The following is a 19,006-nucleotide window of genomic DNA, read 5'->3' as shown; positions in this document are numbered from 1 at the left end:
TTCTTTTTTAAAAATAAAATAAAATTTAAAAAAAATCGTTCGGGAAAATCAAGTACAGAAGTTAATATTTAGACATTCATACTATTAAGTAATAGAGCTATAAACTCTCAAATACGGCACTTTCATTTTACTTAACAATAGATAACACAACAGCGACAGTGAAACAGGCCAAACAAAAGCGATCACCAAAATTGTTGTGACAGTAAAACTACCCGGCTAGGAAATTTATTCAATATGCTTTACCATTGCATTGACACAGCAGGGGAAAAAAAAGCCCAAATGTTCAGAGAATAATACAACAAGGCAGGAGGTATTTGGAAAAAAAAAAAGGATTTATTTTGAAATACACTTTTAAGAGATACTTTGCCTCCCCGATTTGTTATCGATGCGCATCCGACACGACGATACGAAACAAACAAACGAAGAAAACCACATTCTGTACAGAGCTCTAAAATGAGCCGCGAGTATCTACAAGATGAGCTTTACGCCTGGGTGTGGGTTGGAGAGGGGCCCGATCCTGCAGTCCGCACTCTCTAAACGAGTTTCGCAGACGTGTGGTAGGAAAGCTTGGCCCCGAGTCTGCGCGCGTGTCTCCGTGTGTGTGCGTGTGCGCGTCTGTGAGTCCCTACAACACAGTCCTTGAGTAAAATGGGCAAGTTGGAGCTGCCGGAGCGGGCGCGGGTCCCTGGCCGCTCTAGAAGTCCTGCCGCGGGGTGTGAGTTAGACTGTGCCGCCGTAGATCACAGTTTCGCCTGAACACTTTGCCGCACTGCTCACAGTTGTAGGGCTTGATGTCTGTATGGGTAAGAAGGTGAGTTTTCAGATTACTTCTTTGATTAAAGGTTCTTCCACATGTGGGGCATTTGTGTGGAGATTCCTGTTCAGATTTGAAGCAAGCAAAGGATTAATCCTTCACAAACTACCTGGTTTAACGTATTACTGCACTTTTTGTTATCGCAACGCACAACTTGAAATATCGGGGCTGGACACGAACGAGAGCAGCCCCGGGCGGGCGGCAGACCGCCTACTCGCCCTGTCCTGCCCCAAAAGGGTTATTTTATAAGTTCTCGACTCGTGGCATTTCTCGCCCCCGGCGCAGGGAAAGCGGCCACCGCGCCGTACGCCCGCTCCGGGGCTCCCGTTGCCCGACCGGTGGCCGCGGCGGTCCCGGCGGGCGGGCAGGGAGCTCCGCACCGCTCCGCACCTCTCCGCGCCTCTCCGCGCCCCCCCGCCGCCCCGCGCCCGCCGCCGCCGGGGAGGGCTGGAGCCCCCAAGGAAAAACTCCTCGAAGCGGCGGCGCGGACAAAACCGAACCCGGGGCTCCCTCCCCGCCGCCAGCCGCGTCCCCGCCGGCCGTCACCCGCCTCCCGCGGCCGCGGAGGCCACCGCCGGCCGCTTCCATCCCCCGGGGAAGCGCGGGGCCCTCAAGTGCCGGAGCCCCCCCGGCTCCCCTCCGCGCCGGAGCCCCGTCCCCCCGGCAGCCGCCGCCCCCGCCCCGCGGCGGGCCGGGCCGGGCCGGGTCCGCGGCGGCGGCACACGCGTGGAGGAGGCCGGGGAGCGCCGGGCTCACCTGCATGTGTAGGGTTTTGTGGACCGCCAGGGTCCTGGACTGGCAGAAGCCCTTCCCGCACTCCTGGCACTTGAAGGGTTTCTCTTTGGAATGGATGTACCTGGAAGGCAACCCGAGGGGTGAGCGGCGCTGCCCGGAGCGCGGAACCCCCCCGCCCCCGGGCCCCGCTCCCCCAAACCCGCCCCCCTCCCCCGCCGCTTTATTTTCCCCCTCCCGTATAATTCTGCTCACGATTAAACTCTTCCATCGGTTCAAAACATTTGCAATAATTCGTATCGAGGCGTGATTGCCCTCTCCGGTGACAGCTTCTGCTCCGCCGGCGGGACCCGCGGAGGGAGCGTGGATCCCCCCCCCCCCCGGCGGCCGCGGGGTGCGGGGGTGGAGGGGGGCGAGCCGGGGAGCGCCCACCTGCGCCTCGTCCTCCTCCCCGCACCCCCAGGGTCGCGCTTCAGAAGCACAACAGCGCCGGGGCTTCACCCCGGCCCCCCCAAGGCGGGTGCCCGTCCCACGCAGAGCGCAGGTTTTGGCCGCCCTGGCCCCTCCGCGGCCGCGGGGGTTTCTCCTGCCGCCTTCCCTTCCCGGCCCGGCCCGGCCCGGAGCTCCCGGTGCGGCTCAGCCTCCCCCCGCCCCGGCTCCTCACGGCCCGGCCCCGGGCGCGGCGGTCCCTCACCGGTGGTCCCGCAGGTGGTCCTGCCTCCGGAAAGCCTTGTGGCAGATGTCGCAGGTGTAGGGCCGCTCGTCCGTGTGGGTCCGCTCGTGGATGAGGAGGTTGTAGGACTTGGTGAAGTGCCTGCCGCAGAACTTGCAGATGAACTCCTTTTTCGTCTTGGAGGGCAGGCGGCCGCGGGAGGGCTTCCTGTCCGGGGACAGCTTGCTGATGCCCGACAGGGGCGACGCCAGTCCGGGGCTCAGCTTGGCGAGCTCGCCCACCTTGGGGGGGTCCTCCTGCGTGGCGGCCACGGCCAGGTTGGCAAAGTCAAAGCGGGGCCTGTCCTTGTGCAAGGCTGGGAGGACGTGGGCGATGGCCCCTTGCTTGGGGTGGAAGAGGTGCGTGGCGAAAGGGAGCGCGGGGAAAGGGAAGCGGGAGTCCACCAAGCCCTGGGCGGCCGCCATCTCCGTGATGGTGGAGCGGGTGATTTCATGCACATTGGGGTAGCCCAGTGTCCAGTGGTTCATGTGCATGGTTTGCACGGCGCTGAGTCCATACAGACCTTGCAACTGGTCCACAGCTGCGGGGAAGGTGTTCACAGCCTGGAGGAAGGAGTAGTTGGTGAGCTGCAGGGACGGGTGCAGCGGGATGGGGGCCGGCAGAGCCTTGCTTCCCATCTTCCCGGGGCGGGCGCAGGCCGGCGGTGCAGCTGGTGCCTCTGCTGGGCTTTCGAGACGGGGGAAAAAATCCTAGGAAGAAAGAGGGAGAAAGGAGGGGAAAGAGAGTTTTACCGAGAGCAGCGTGGTTCCCCTTACCGAGGCGAGCGCAGCGGCGGAGGCAGGGAGGGCCGGGCACGGCCCCGCCGCGCTGCCTTTGTCGCGGCCCCAGCGCCCCGCCGCAGCCCCGGCTCCCGTCCTCCGCCGGGGCCGGCGGCTGCACCGACCCACCGGCCCGATCGCCTCGACCGGAGAAGCTACAGCGTAAAAAAAAAAAAAAAAAAAAAAAGTAAAAAGTGTCACTCCCAGAAACACCCACCCCGAACTAAAATAAAAAGGAGAAAACCCAGCGCCGAGCCGAGCCAAGGCGCCGCAGATTCAAATTAAACGAATCGTGGAAAAATGCACCGGGAACGGAGCCGGGGCCGCCCCGCTCCCCGCCGCCGTCCCCCCGCAGCGCCCAGCCCGGGCCGCGGCCAGCGCGGGGACCCCCGGGGCCGCCTCCCTCCTGCCCCCCGCGCCCACCCGGCCCCCGGCGTCGCTCCCACCCTGCGCCCGGCCCCCCGCGGGCGCGGAGGCCCCGACCCCGACCCCTCCCGGCCGGGGCCTCCCCGGGAAGGAGCAGGGTGCTCACGGAGAGCCGAGGCAGGCCCGGGGGGCGGCGCGGAGGGGGGAGGGGGGGCAAACCCCTCGTTCATCCCAGCTCGGGTGCTTATTTTTCTTCCTTCAACAACAACTCATTTATCAAGATAACCGAGGGAGAGAAAAGGAGCTCCTGCCCCGCACGCACACCTCCTACCCAGCCCCCCGCGCCGCAGGTCCTAAATAAATCCACTTTGCGCTGAGATCCCTTCCAGATGGCCGGGGCCGCCCCACGCAGCCCGCCCGGGCCCGGCCGATCCCATCGGCGGCGAGGAAAGCGGCCGGCCCGGAGGCCTCCCCGGCCCGCCGAGGGCTGCCCCGCCGCCGCCTCCCCGCTCCCCGCAGGGCCGGGAAGGGCGAGCGCGGCCCCGGCGGGACGGAGCCGTCCGGCCGAGCCCCCCGCACCCCCTCCGCCGTCCCCCGGCCGGGAGCTCCGCTGGCGCGGCGGGGCCGCGGGCTGGCGAGCGGTGGGCGACTGTCAGAGGGTTTCGCTCAGCCCATTCGACACAAATCGCCGGGCCCCGCTTCTCCCGCCGCCCGGGGGGGACCCCTCGGCGCCGCCGGGGAGACGCTCCTCTCCCGCGGGGCAGGGGGGCATGGGCGCGGGGGGGCAAGCCCCTGCCCTCTCCTCTTTCTGTTTTCGGTGAGGGTTCACTTCCAGCAGCCAAGCGGCTGCCGCGACCCAGAAAAGCGGCGAAAGCAAGCGCCGGGGGCTCTCCGGGCCTGTAAGCCAGAGGTAGGGCCGAGGGTGCCCCAGCACCTCCTGGGATTTGGGTGCAGGGGCGGGTAACGCGTAGTTTCCAAAATAAACAAGACACCCTCGCCCCCCCAAAAAATTCCTAAACCAAAACCCGCCAAGCAAGAGCAAAAATAAAGGAAACTCTGGAGGCGCAGCGCCCGCTCCCCGGGAGCCGCGTCCCGGCCCCTCCGGCCGCCGCCGCCCGCTCCGCTGGCACCGCGCAGCCTCCGGCTGCAGAGCGGCTTTTGGGTAGTTTTCCTAAAATACCTTTCGTCCCCGTTTGTGGCACCGCACCGAACTGGCCCTCCGGGGAAAAAAACGCGGCAACGAGGTCGGGTGCGAACTGCAGCGCTGCCCACCCCTGTTTTCGTTTTCCTTGAATCGTGGCTCTCCCGGATTTCCTCCGCTGCTGCCCAGTTTTTCTCGTTTGTGATTGTATCGAGAGCGGGGACAGCGTTATCGATACGACCTATTATATATGGCGACCTTTTCTTTTTTTCTTTTTTTTTTTTTTTGGGTGGGGGGGTGGTTATATATAGAGACTTATTTTTAAAGATGTCGTAGCGTGAGTTCCTATTCGCTTTCGGCCAGGAGCAGACAGAGAGGCAATAAAATCGCTTTTTGCTGGCTGCTACGGCGGCTCCTGCCTCCTCCCCGGCCCGCTGCGGCTGGGTTTGGGAGCCGCCGGCTATGAGCTGCGGCCGAGGTAGGTCCCGGCTTTCCGTAGGGCAGAGCTTCGTCCTTCACAGCCGCGTTTTGCGGCTACGGGTGCTGGTGTCATTGCTGGGCGCTCGTTTTCGTGTCAAAGGACCAAGTCCGAAAAACTATTCCGAACGCGAAATCCGTATTTTAACGCAGAAACTTTTAAAACTACGCTGTTGCCCGAACCGCGGTACATCTATCCCTATTTGCGCTCGGGGGTAACTTTATTAAAACTTACGAAGAACGACCAGAAAGCGCCTTCGTGCGTGATTTTGAGGCTGCTTACAGTAAGGTGCGGGGGAAGAAGTCGACCAAAAACGGATGTTACTTAAATCTCGGCACTTCCTTCTCCCTTGCCATTCAGAGGCGCTTAATTAAATTAAGCCCGGTGCCTCGGCAGGACGCCCCTCTCTACCTGCCTGCCGCCGGCGCTCCCCTCCCTCACTGCCGCGGCGGGGCCGGGGCCGGGCCCGGGCCGGGGCCGTGCCCCGAGGTCGCTGCGGTCGTTCCCGGGCAGCGGGCGGCCCCGGGGCGCCTCCGCTCCCCGCAGCCTCCCACCCGCAGCCGCGGCCGCCCGCGCAGCCAGGTACGTTTCCACGGACCGGGGGCTTCTCCGGCGCGACACGCGGGTCAGCCCCGCGGTCCACGCCGGGCCCGGCTCCTCCCCGCCGGGAATTTCGCACCCCCCCGGCAGGCCCCCGCCGCCGGGCCCCGCACCGCCGCCGGGCCGCCAACGGAGAGCGAAGCCGGCGGCCCCCCGGGGGGACGCTCCGCTCCCGGGGCCCGGGCGGGGCGGGCCGGGGCAGCCGCTCACCTACCGCAGCCGGCTGCTCCTCCCGCGGCGAAGCCGAGGCGGCGGCCGCGGCACCTTCACGGAGACATTAGATCCACAGCGGGGGCGCTCAGCGGGGCCGGGGCCCGGCGGCGGCCGGCATCTTGCGGAGGGCTGGGCGGCGGCTGGGAGCTCTGGCTGCGGCGGCCCCGGCGTAGACCGCCGCCACCCGCCCGCAGCCTCCCGCCTTCGACCCCGGCGAGGCTCGGCGCGAGTCTGAGCCGCCCCCCGCCCGGTCCATCACATTTCAGCGCTGAGTGGCGTGGAGCGCTGTCCCCGCCCGCCCGCCGCCGCCGGCCCACCCCGCGGCGCGCACAGCCCCGCGCTCGGGGCCGCGCCGCTCCGCCCCGGCGGGACGGGACCGCCCCCGGCCCGGCCCGCCCCGCCGCGCCGGCCCCACTGTTTACTTGTGTTTGGGTAGCAACTGGGTTTTAAAGGGGCAGGACGCCCCCCGCCCGCCGCCCCCCCCCCCCCCCCCGCGTCACCTAAGGTGACTTTTCCCTCCCAGAGCGGCCCCCCGCCCGCCGCGGCCGCGGGGATTTGCGCGCTCCCTGCGCCGCACCGCCCGCCTCGGCCGCCCGCCGTGCCCCGGGGGCAGGGGGACACGGGCGGCGCGACTTGCTCGAATACCTCAAATCGCTCCCCCAAACCCCAGAGCGTGGGGGTCCCGTGGGCGCCCACGTCTCCGAGGGGACTCGTCGGTGCAGGTAACGCTCAGGGCCCAGCGGTTGCGTGGCCGTCGGGTCGGGTCGCCCTATGGACCGACCCTTCGGCGATTCGGCTCTGCCCTCCCAGGGCAATTCAGGCGCCTCAAGGCAGGTTCAGAGGGAGAACCGATGCGGAGGTATCCCCATGCGCGGTGACTAAGCACACAGTCCCTACCTGGAACAGACAAATAGTTTCGAGAGCAGTTTCAATTTATGACCGGGGAATTTACTGCTCAATGGGGCCTCTGTGACCCTCTTCGAATTTCTCGATTAAAGCACTGCATTCATTTTTCGTCGTTAGCCGCGATACGCTTGGTTGCAGACGGCGAATTCGGGTTGAATTTTTATCTGTAACGTTATCTTGTTCTCTGCGTTACTTAAATCACACGTATGGGGAATTTAGTGTGTAATCTGGACTGGAGATTGGAAGTAGGCTTTGAGAAGTATAAAAAGATGTCGGAAGAAATGGCATTTAAAACCAGCTTCGAACATTTTTCGAGGTAGAATCTGTGACGGTTAATTCGAGCCCGCGGAAAAGAAGAGGACACAAGTGACGGCTGCATCGGGATTTTTTTTTTCTCCTTTTAGTATATAGTAGGGGAAAACAAAAAATTAATCGAAGACGGGGACTAGGAGCCGGCGGAGGCAAGTTTGGAGGTGTCCCCTCGCAGGGCAGCGCAGCCGAGGCTGGCGCTCGTTGCAGCCCGCGGCTGCCGCCGGGCGCTCGGGCTGTTTTTTCGTTTCTTTTCCTAAAATCCTGCTTCGAAAATGCCCTGTTTTCGATCCAAGTCACCCGAAATAAATAGCATTTCGTCTGCGGGGCGGCGAGGACACGGAGGTTCACGATTTTTGGCGAAGGGGCGCTTGCCCCGGGCGGGGTGCGAGGTGGGTGCGGGCGGCCGCGGGAGCCTGTGCGGGGCGAGGGCTCGGCGGCCGCGGCCGGGCTGGGGGGCTCCGGCCCGGCGCGGGGGGGCGACCCGCATGCCCTCGTTATTTCGCTTTTTCGAGCGAGGCCGGCTGCTTCAAGAACGAAGCGGAAAGCGGGCTTTACGGTCGCGTTTTCCGCCCCGCACTGCTGGCTTGCGGATGCCAAGGAGGAACCCCCCCCTCGACCCCGAGGATCGGCGGGGGCTGCTTCGGGAGAACCACCATTTCGTGCCTTTTCCAGCAAGGAAAGAGAAGCCGCACTTGCTGGGGGGCGGGAAGCCCCCCAACAACCAAAACCAAATAACAACAACGACAAAAAGATTGAACAACCCCAGCAACGAAACCCAAACGGACCGGCCAACGAAAAAGCCTCCAAGCGCAGGGAGCTGGCGAGGGGAGGGGAGCGGTGCGCGGTGCCCGCCCGGGCCGTTCGCTCCCCGGCCGCTCCCGGCGCTTTTCGGCCACGCCAGGAGCGGGGGCAGCCGCGCTCTCCCGCCACCGGCAGCGCGGCGGCGGCTCGCACGTCTGCGCGGGCAGGGAGCGCCCGCTGACCCCGGCGCGCCGCCGCCCGGCCCGGCCAGCAGGTGCGCGGAGAGGCCCGCCGGTGCCGCCCCGCCGCTGCGCGCCCGCCGCAGCCCGGGCTCGCTCGGGCGTCGGGGGGCGCTCCGCGGCAGCCGGCGGCCGTCGAGCAGCGGTGACACCACCGGGGGCACGGGCGGCCGGAGCCCGCCGGAGCCCCGCGCTTCCGCGTCACCTTCCCGCGTCCACCCCGGGCGGGGCCCTCCCGCCCCCACGGAGCCTTTCCCCGCCGCCCGGTGCGCCGAGCCGCTACCGACGGCCACCGCGCAGCCCTGCGGGGCGCGGGCGCTGCCGGCGCGGGCAGGTGCCCCGTTCCGCCTCGGCAGAGCTCCCCCGGCCCCGCTGTGGCCTGGCGGGGCGGCGGGGCGCGGGGGGGGGGGGGGGGGGCCCGGCCGGGCGGGGCGGGGGGCGGCGGGGCCCGAGCCCCGCGTCGGGCGGCGGCGGCCCGCGGTGCTGCAGCGCCCCCTGGAGGCCGGCGCCGCGCCCTGCCCGCTCCGCCGGCCCCGGCCCCGGCCCCGGAGCCGCGGGGTGCGCTTGGGGCGGGCGTCCCGGCGGCGCAGCCGGCGCGGAGCTCTCCCCGCACCGCCCGGGAGACGGGGGCCGCCGTGGCCCGAGGCGGGGCGGGCGGGGGCGGGGGGGGGGGGGCAGCGGAGCTCTCCGCGGGAGCCTGAGCGCGCACCCCGCGGCGCCGGCTCCCACCCGCGCGTCCGGCACCGCCGCGATCATCTCAGCACCCCCCCCCCCCCCCCCCCAAAATACATCCCGAGCGCTGGACGCCGTCCCGGGGAGCAGGGCGACAGGCGGTGTTCGCTCTCGCTGCGGGGAGCAGATTAAAGCAGCTCCTCGGCTGGCAGCGCAGCCTGGGGGCAAACCTCGGCCACCCGCCCCGTCCTCAGCGCACGAATGCACCCGGGGGCGGGGGGAGGACCCGGGGACCGCGGCCCGGCGCAGCGAGGCCCCGCGGCGGGGCGGGCTGGCCCGACGGCGGCCGGTGCTGCCGAAGCAGCGACCCGCGGGGGTACCCGGGCCCGCTCCGGCTCCCGGCAGGGGCTCCGCCGAGGCAAGGCGCCGGGAGCACGGTCTCCGGTGCGGGGCACCCCCGCACCCGGGTCCGGGGGCCGCCCCGACGGCAGCGCGCAGGGCAGCGGGCGGCCTCCAGCCCCGGGCCGCCCGCCGGCAGGCAGGCCGGTGCTGCAAACGGCAAACACCTAGGACTGGCTTAATTTTCTTTTTTTTTTTTTTTAAGGAAAACAGTGACCGCCCGTCGAGCTGGCAGCTGATTCCGCTGGTGTTTCTCCGTGACTAAATCATCACCTACTTCACTCAGATTTACTGGGGTGGGATTTTTTTCTTTCGTTTTTTCACGTACCAGCCTGGAAATGCCAAGGTGCAACAAACAGGCGCAGGCGGCCGCAGGCGAGGCGCTAGGCCGGTGCAAGTCCCGCTCAGCATCCCCCCCGCCCCGCCGCCGCCGCCGCGACTCGGATCCCCCTAAACCGCCGCCGCTATTGATTCCCGTACGAGAAGAAAGCAACGAAGCACACACCGACCTCAGCGGGCTGGCTCTCGCCCGCGTCTCCCACCGGCGCGCAGCCCCCGACGCCTCCCCGACGGGCACCACCACGGCAGCCCGCCCGACGGCTGCCTGCGCCTCGCCCGCCCCTCGCCAGGGAGGACCGAGCCCCCCGGCGGGGTGGGCTTTTGCTCTTCAGCCGCCGCCGTGCCCCGGCTCCCCCCTCCCGGGAGCTCCCGGCCCCACGCCGGGAGAGGCGCCGAGCCGCGCTAGGCCGAGGGCAGCCTTGCCGTGGGCACGGCGCTGGGGACCCCTCGTCCCGCGGAACTTGCGCGCTGCGCCGCGGTGCAACTGCGCGGCGCGGAGGGGGCGAGGGAGGGTGCGGAGGCGGCCGGCGGCACCGCGGGGGCCGGGGCGAGGACGCCGTCCGCTGCGGGGCTGCCGCCTTGCCCCGACGGCGGCCCCGAGCCCGGGAGAGCCGGGGCGGCCCCGCGGGTCTCCGTGGAGCGAAGGCTCCGCGGCGGGGGCACAGGCTGGCGCCGGAGGGGCTGCTCTGCCCCGGCCCGAGGACGGGGCTGTCCCTCTCCTGCCGGGAGAACCGCTCTCCTCACGGATGCCCTGCTCCGGGGCGAGCCTACCCGGCGCAGCCCAAAGCCGGCGGGCTTCCAGCCGCTCAGCCCAGCCTGCTGCCTGCTGATCTCCGCAGGGAAAAGGGGAGAAAAGCCCTCGAAAAATGGACTTTTCTAACGGAACGCATTCCTTTCCCTGCCATCAGCAATGAGATGGTTTTGTGGTGCCTGAAACAAGCAGTTGTCAAGACATAAAGAAATACAACGTACCGTCCCTTACTATAGTTCGTTTTAAGCGACCAGTTGGCTAACGTCTTTCCTGCCATCAGCACTGAAACACTGAGGGCTGGGAGCACAGACACCCATTGGACACGAGTGGGCCCCTCTCTCATCATTTCAGCCCCCCTGAGCTGCGCCGAGGGACGGCAGAGGGTCCCCAGGCTGGCAGGCTTTGCTTACTCTCTGGTGGTGGCATTTTACCGCCCTTTGCTGATGTGCCAAGTAACCGAGCCCGCAAGGTGGAGGTCGGTGGGGCTTCAGGGCCGCCTGCTTGCTGCACGCACGTGGGCTTGTATGCTTCGCTCCTGGGGAAAGGGGGATTTCAGGCACCGATGAAGTTCTGCAGCTGCCTCAGGCTGGAAGGATCGTGAAGTTCGCAGTCGCCGAGCCAACTGTTAGGGGGGGAAATCTAAGAGAAATATTGTACAAAAGCAATAAATTTGTTTAAGAAATGCAGGCGTACATTTGGTCGCATGCCTTGTAACTCACCTAGGACGTGAGAACTCCAAGGCAGCAGAGAACGGGGCCCATACATCTTGTCCTGTGGCGTATATTAAATAACTCCATTTCCTTTTAAGAACTTCTTATATCCCAGGGAACAACTTGATTTTCACAAATAAAATTAATACTATAGGGTGAAAGTCAGCAAACAATAGAAAAGCTCAGAGGGTTTTTTCCAGTTGTAAACATGCAGAATCCATATGGTCATTAGATACATCTGTGGGTTAAGCCCTGATTTGTTTATGCAAGCCTGATGCTTATGATATTCTTAAACTGGGACTATTCTGTTGAATATATGTATACTGTAATCCCCTTTTACCTACCCTCAGCATGTGTGTTTCCTGTTTTCAGCATGCATTCTCGATGTGTAAACTGTGGCGAAGGATATGTTATAAACCAGGATACTACAGAGCATTTCAGATATTTTCAGAGCATTACAAGCACGGTGCAAGCATATGCAAATCATCACTTACAGATGTGCACAATGTCTGTATTACTCTCTGCATGTTTTTTCAGTTGTTTGTGGCATCTAATTCAAAGAAGAGGACAATAATGGATATTACAAAAAAGTACCAATTGTTCCTGGGCATCCCTAGGATGTCCAGACAAACCTTACTGATGAAACCCTGCACTTCTTAATAAAGTCAGGGTCTTTTAAAGAATCCTTGAAAATTCCTGAAATACGAGGAAATCGAGGGAAAACTTAATATAGTGAGGCATTTAAAAACCCTTAAAGACACTGCCAAGGCTGAACACTACCCTGTATCTCTACTGGGTATGATCCAAAACAACACGTAAGTGCATACTTAAGTTCATCACTACCCAGGGCAGTACCTAAGCAGGTGCTTCAATTTCTTTATATGCCAAAGTCACCTGCTGAGTGTGTGTTTTACTGCTGGTTTAAAAGATCTCCTCTATCAGGGCCATTATTTTCAGATTGCCTCATAAAAGTAAACAAATGAATAAAAGCTCATAAAAAATCCAAGAGCAGCTACCATTCTAGGCAAGATTGTGCGTCGTGCCTGCTTTCACGTCCTTTTCCATGAGTTAAGTTGTTGGCACTCGGTCATCTCTTATGACCACCTTGTTTCTGCCTTTAGTGCTGGTGTTCCCCTCAGCTTCTCCTGCTGCCACCTCACAGCACCACTGTGTGCACCATCCTGTTGGGTGAACGGACAGTTGCTCCAACATGAAGCTTGTGGATGTGATGCTGATACGCCTTGGAGACTTTTCAGAACAGAACAGTTTGGAGCTAGCTTGTGGAGTGGGAAAAAGAAAGAGCCCTTTTTCTCCATGAACTCTCCACAGCCACTGTGGAGAAAGATCAGGACAAGATGACTCTGGTGTACAGAAAGGCTGCACATTAAAAGCAATGGCTAACTGGAACAAATCAGTTCAAGAATGTATTTGAGCTGCGCAGGGACCAGTCAAAAGACTTTCTGGTAAAGAATATTCTTCTGCCTTGCCTTGCCTTGCCTTGCCTTGCCTTCCTGCTGAGCCCTTCAGATGACAACATGCACACCCAGCGTGTCACGACAGACAGTCTCTGGGTATCATGAGCCAGCAACAGGCAGAAAGCATATAAAATCAGGACAACTCTGAGTTGAGACCCAGCAGTGGATTTCCACCGTCTTTGCTCATGGACCCCTGTTTTCTGTTCACGAGGTGATACGGGTCCCTGCTCAGAGGACTGGCATTCCGCTTGCTCTCCTTAGTTCCCTTTCACAGGCCCCTCAGAAGTATTTGAGGGACCTACACAGGCTGGTAAATGTTAGGATGAAAACTAGCGAATGGATGTTTCCTCTGTTTTGTCCATACTACATGGCATGGTCCACCTCATGAAGAGTACCAATGATTATTGCAGAACTGTCTTGTTCACATTAACTATTTCATTTATTTGACCTGCTCACCCACGATAGGCTGGTGAAAATTACTAGTTGGTTATGCTATTCTTTCAAATGCCCCTTTGGGAACTGTTTCCAAGCAAAATACAAACCCCATTCATTTCAAAACCAGAACTCATTTTAGCACCCGAGAAGTGCTGAAAGCCAAGGACATTACACTGCAGCAGAAACAGCTGCCTTGAAGCCTCTTATATTCAGCTTTTCAGATCAGTTGAGAGGGGAAAGGTACTGTCAGCCACACTTCAAACTTTCAAGTGTAATATATATTCCCCTTTTCCACTTAATTTGTCCTGATGATTACTGGTTGTTCAAAAGCAATCGGGAGCTTTTGAATTTCACTGTTGTCGTGAGTCTGCTGTCTCTGAACTGCTGGATGGAGCCCATCTGCGTAGGTGCAGCACTTGGCCGTTTCGGGAGGCTGGGTGTGTGTGGAGGGGAGCAGCAGAGACCCCGGGACGAGGCATGTTTTGGGATGACAGCCTTCCTAGCTGTGATGGAAGCAAGGATCAACGGTGCCTGCAAGATTAGGGGCTTTCAGGGAGCCTAGGACAGTGCCTATGGAGAATCGTGAGGAAGCCTCCATCATTAACAGAAATGCTCAGGACAGAGAAATCAAAGCTGGTTATAGTAAGTGAAAAAATATTTTCTGAATCCAAGAAAGGCCCCACAAGAAGACTCATGAAGCCACCTGAAGGGATTCTTGAACAAAATGTATCTTGTGCTTGAACTCTTTGTGAAACCTGAAAATAGAGAAGTCTCTGACTTTGGCCAGAGGGCTTTGACCAGTGCGGCATGGTAAGAATTTCTATTGGGAACAAGCGCCAAGTAAATATAATACAGCGTGTTTATTTCAGTGGGAGCTGGTATGAGAATCAGTTGGTGGCCACAGCAGCATCGCTGACACTCCTGAGATCTGAAAAGGAGACCACCGATAAAAGTCATTAGCTAAGGTTAAGCAGGGTTAACCCTGACCTTTCTCCAGTCTCCAAGCAGACAGCTCTTGAGCAAATACAAACCCACAGTTATTAAAGAACTCTTCAACAACTACAATAACAAAGTAGAGTGAAGCGGAGTCAAAACTGCAGATCTGGTTTATTTAAAACATAATATTTATAGATGACAGATACCGAAAGGCAGCAGAACTGGTTTTAAGGACCATCCCTGTACCTAGATAGTGGAGGCACACTTGAAATCATTCTGTTTTTTGAACCACAGTGAGACATGAATTTAAGTTTTTCAGAAAGAGTATTTTCATTCCTAGAGCTTGGTAATTCCTATGTGCTTGGTAAAGAAGAATATCTGAAATGCTCGACTTTCTGTTAGAGTTACAGGTGGAGCCTGAAATGCTAAAAGGCTGTTCAAAGCATCACTTAAGTCTGATCTAGTTCAGCATTAGTCTAATGTTATCTTTTCTCCCCTTCAATGGTTTCAAGAAGATATATAAAACCAGACCAGAGCTGATGTTTACTTTTACAGCTAATGGTTCCTCAAATCTACAAGAACTTCTAAGGAGTAGATAAAAGCAGCTGCAAAAGTGATCTAGAAATAAACATCCAGAAGAAAACATAACTGCAGTCTAAGTTCCAGCTGTTCTCGTCTTAATTCTTATCAGTATTCTTTTTAATCAGGCACGTTTTGAAGTCGAAGGCTTATTTCCAACAGCTTTTGTCCATACATATATATATGTGTAAGTCCCTTGAAATATTACAGAAGTTCTGTTTCACATCAAAATAGTGTACATTGTCACTGAAATTATTAATTTTCTTTTCCTCATCCCCCATGTTCTTTCTGGGCCCCTCTTTTGCATCTGGCATGTGTACTGATACTCCAGATGACAAATACTGATAACTGCGAAGCTGCAATGCTGCATACTTCCATAAGGCAAAGCTTAGCCAAAGTTAGTCATTGATTTATGTCCCATATTCTGTTCAACAGCGCAAGGGTTTTTTTGCCTAATTCCATACCTTTAATCCTTGCCACCTTCAACCTAGTGTGTGTCAAATTTCCATCTTATTGTTGCAGCTGTGGTTTCTTAAAACTAAAGTATGCTTCTTGAAGGCAGTGACACATTCTTAAGTTTATTCACAGATTTAAATGCTCAGTTGTTCAAAAGCGCCTGCACTCATTAAAATGTGATGGTGTGGGTTTTTTGCCATATTAAATGGTTGTTACAGAGGTTTTAAAAAACAAATGAGGGATGTTGGGATGACTATTTTCATTCAGCCCAAATCTGTAGAAAGTGTGGTAACTTCGGCAGAGATCAGAATCCCAGGGTTCTCTTTAGCGAAGAGGTTATTTACAAAATACACAAGGCAGAAAAAGATCTGCCACACATAAAAAGCCTTCTGCAGATGTACAGATGAAAGGAAACAAACTCTGTGCCATCTAGGTACCATGTTATTTAGGATGACTTCATGACCCACAGTAGGAGACAGCTCACGAAGCAGATCAATTTCATAAGAATCTATATATGCTTACCAAAATGAGCTGCAAAAGTTAAGTATTTTTATTACAACCTTCAACCTTGTTTCAAGACAATGCTCAGCTTCCCTGTGCTCTCCCACGGAAAACAGACCAGAGGCAAGACACTGCAAATATTCCTCCAAGAGCTTGCGAGTGAGCCCTCCACGTTCCCGTCCCAACCCCTTCGACAGCTCTGTGAAGGATTACTCTTTCTGTAGGTGGGCTGGTGAAAAGGACCATACCTTTGCTTCAGCCATTTCAGTTTGAAGTCCAGTGCAGTAACTCAAACACGCTTTTATTGTCTTTAAAAGCTAAGAGGTTAGTGTTTTCCACCAGAGCAGCTGAGACATGTCCCATTCCAGGAAAAGGCCAAGAAAATAGCTGAGAGCAGTAACAACTTAAACCGCTGCAAAAAATCTGCCAGAGGACATCTGTCAAAGCCCAAATAGTTCCAGTTATGTATGATTTCATTTGATCCCAGAGGCTAAATAATGTACAGGAAAGGTTTAATAATGTTATGCAGATTATATGCGGAAATGTAAAAGGAACCGAACACAATGCCAGTTTGAAAAATCTTCATGTGCTCGTAGCACTATTATTGCTGCACAGTCAGAAAACACAGCTTGAGCAACAGACTATGATAATAAAATTAAAAATTGGAATTGCTAGAATATTTACTCAGGTGAGACTATTTGATTAAAAAAAGATGACTTAATGTTTTCCCTCTGCCAGGAAATTATCAGCAGAGAGCCCCATTCCTGTTCCTACCACATCAGTTCCATTGCCATGTGAAACCCTGATAGTGAAAACGTGGTAATCAAGGTTCGCTGCTCACATTCCCAAATGCCAGTGCAAAGGAGACTTCAGCTATTAAAAGAAGAACAAAAGCGAATGGCCCTCAGCTGTATCTACTTGCAAGTCTGAGTTATGGCATCTGACCGAACTAGAATTGCTGAACTACAGGTGTGGCCCCTTTTGCCAAGCCACTTCCAGAAACAGTAATTTCTGGCAGAGAGAGGGAAGAGGCAGCTGGAAGGGTGATGTGAACGGCCACCACAGCATCTGCCAAATGATATTTGTCAAATCTTCTCGTAGTGTAATGCTCCAATGCCATGTGACAGTATTTAAATACTGGCAAAGGAGAGATTATTAAACAGGATTCTTAGCCAGGATGGCCATGGGCTTCATTATTAAAAAAACAACCTGAAAGCAGAAGCAAATGGTAATATCTGGTAATACCTGAAAACTTTTGTGCAGACTCTCACAAAGGAAGCAAGTTTAATATTTCCTAGATTTCTTGAGGCTGGCACTTGTGGTGGTCTTTCTTTGGCTGGTGTTTTTACCTCCCTTGGGATAATGGTTATAGTTTTAGCAGCTGAAAACTTATGCTCACCAGTTTTTCTTTCAGTGGAAGGATCTAAGACTTTTCCTTCCAAGGTTGAATCTTTATTTGCAGGGAGTTCCAGCAGGTTTCTTAGGTTTCTCATTTCCTCTTGCTATTTCTGCTCTCATCTGTTTTGCAAATGGCCACCATAACGTTGAGCTTATCTAATGACCAGGCCTCCAGCTGGAAGAATGCCAGCAGAGTTCTGAAAATCAGTCATCTGAAAGCATTCAGAGGAGATGGCCATCACCTTCTCCCTGAACCTCAAACATAAAACTTCCCTGATAAGCACATACTCCAATGCCATGAAAAGCAAGAGGTTAGTCTTAAATTCAGATATCACTTTAACCAGCTTCCCTGGGTGAGACTCAGACACTCTGCTGAATTAATCTCTCTCTACAAATAATAAATTTTTTTTTCGGTGTTTGGAAAAGATACTGGTTGTACACACACACAGTAAAGAGTGAGCGTCCCCATGATGGCCTCTCTGTGAAAGCAGGTTTCATTCTACAGCTGGTTCTCCTTATTTTGTTAATTGGGATCCTTTTCTCCCTTAGGGGCAGGGTGTAGTCCAGGTCCATCTGCTCATAGCTTTTGACATCAGGCATGGCTGTGGCAGTTCCTACCATCAGTGAGACTTAGGGGCTTTGTCACAATTCCTGCTGAGAAAAGCGGCAAGGAGAGAAGAATTGTCTTTTCCTTGGTAAGGGGAAGTCTGCAAAAATGCAAGATTTGTTGCAGGTCTTTATGTGCAGACTTACACAAGAGGACAAAAATCTCATTAATTTTGCTATTGACCTCAGTGAATTCTGGATTTTATTCAAAAGGAGGAATTCAGTAGGAGTACTGGGTCTCCAATTTAGAAACTTGAGAAGAAGCCTAGAAAACTGCCCAAGGTCTTCATAAGACACTCTGAGGACACAACACGTAGCAATGAAGATTGATTTAAGAGCTAGCAAGCTTAACCTTGCAAAAAGAAAAACAGAAGTTTGTCATCATAACATTTATTTAATTAAGACCTGAGAAGGAAGAGTTGAGAGCAGCTCCTATACATCCTATGGAAAAAACAACTCTGTAGGAATGGAGTCTGTGTGGAAAAATCATACCTCGTTTGCACTTCTGTTTCCCCAAAGAGACTGAATTCTGACCTCGTGGGAGACAGAAAAAACAGGCCCAAAGGAGGAAACTGCAGTATGAAGACACCTACACAACAAGAGACTACCCTCTGGAGTAACCTTATTTTGGAAAGAGGGTTGACAACAGGAAGAGAAAGATCTGCTGGCTGCTGCTACGTCTGTCTGAAGGGCTGGTTCAACCAGCGCCGAGGGACGGAGACCTCCCGAGAGCCTGCTGGGAAAACGGTGTTTCCCAGCTTCCACGGATCCTGCTGCCTCAGCGCTGTGGGATCTGCTACTGACCACGGTGGGAAGGGAAGGCTGCTGAGTCAGCCGCCGAGCATCAGTCAGACACTTTCCACTCTGATACACCAGAGGATGCAGGAAGCAGAGAGGCAGGAATGCATGACAAAACTAGAGAAGGTATCATAGTACGCAAGGTAAATGCCTTTCTGGAAAAGAAAAAAAGTCATACACTTAAAACTGTTTTATTAGACTACAGAGTACAGCTTAGCTTCTTTATTTTGAGTAAGTAAGAACACATTTTCGGAGGAAGCTATATCTAAGTGACTTCAGTAAAAAATTAAGCTTAAAACAATAGATATATAGGTATAAATTGGCACAGCTCTAGGGGTGTCAACTGGTGACTTACATGGGCTGCGGGTCTGCCTTGGCACAGTCATTTGTTGATTAAACAAACATTCTTAAGGCTGAGGAATCTCAATAACAGCAAGGAGGCTCCCTCCAGCTTCTAACTTGCGCGATAAGGTTCTGTGCTAGCCTTCCTGCCCTGGGACTAAGAGAAGCAAACAAAAATAGAATTTCTGGAATCCATTGCATTTCTGAAGGGCATTATTTAAAAATTAGACCGCAAGAGATTATTATCACAGGCACACCACTTTAGAACAGGCTTCCTAGAGGCAAAGCAAGTTTGGGGAAAACCTCTCAAACAATCCCCCTTACTGTAAGACACCTGTTCTCCTTAAAGCACTTTTTTTTAGTGGAAGTCACCCCAGCTGAATTAAATTTGTTTCCCTTGGGCCTGCATTTTCTTTAGCCAACACAACAGCTGCACCATGTGGAGATGAGCCACAAGAAGTGTAACAACACATGTTTGTGATTGCTGTATCAGCTTTGGCAGATTTAAGTGCAGAGGTCTTTAGCTGCCTTCTATTAGAGAGCCAGCTTTACAATATATACAACATCTTGCAAAGT

The 19,006-nt window shown here is 56.3% G+C and overlaps 1 protein-coding gene across 1 annotated transcript; it reads right to left on the bottom strand.

Moving 5' to 3' along the window:
- Positions 1 to 694: 694 nt before the first annotated feature.
- Positions 695 to 2,896, bottom strand: OSR2 (odd-skipped related transciption factor 2). Its single transcript, XM_075705999.1, has 3 exons — positions 2,241 to 2,896; positions 1,571 to 1,670; positions 695 to 877 (listed from the first exon to the last, which is right to left on the bottom strand). The coding sequence occupies exons 1-3, from the start codon at positions 2,894 to 2,896 to the stop codon at positions 695 to 697; spliced, it is 939 nt and encodes a 312-aa protein (XP_075562114.1).
- Positions 2,897 to 19,006: the final 16,110 nt, after the last annotated feature.

This window comes from Pelecanus crispus, chromosome 2, assembly GCF_030463565.1.
Source record: "Pelecanus crispus isolate bPelCri1 chromosome 2, bPelCri1.pri, whole genome shotgun sequence".
NCBI classification, from domain to species: domain Eukaryota; kingdom Metazoa; phylum Chordata; class Aves; order Pelecaniformes; family Pelecanidae; genus Pelecanus; species Pelecanus crispus.
This window is presented reverse-complemented; position numbering and strand designations above follow the sequence as displayed.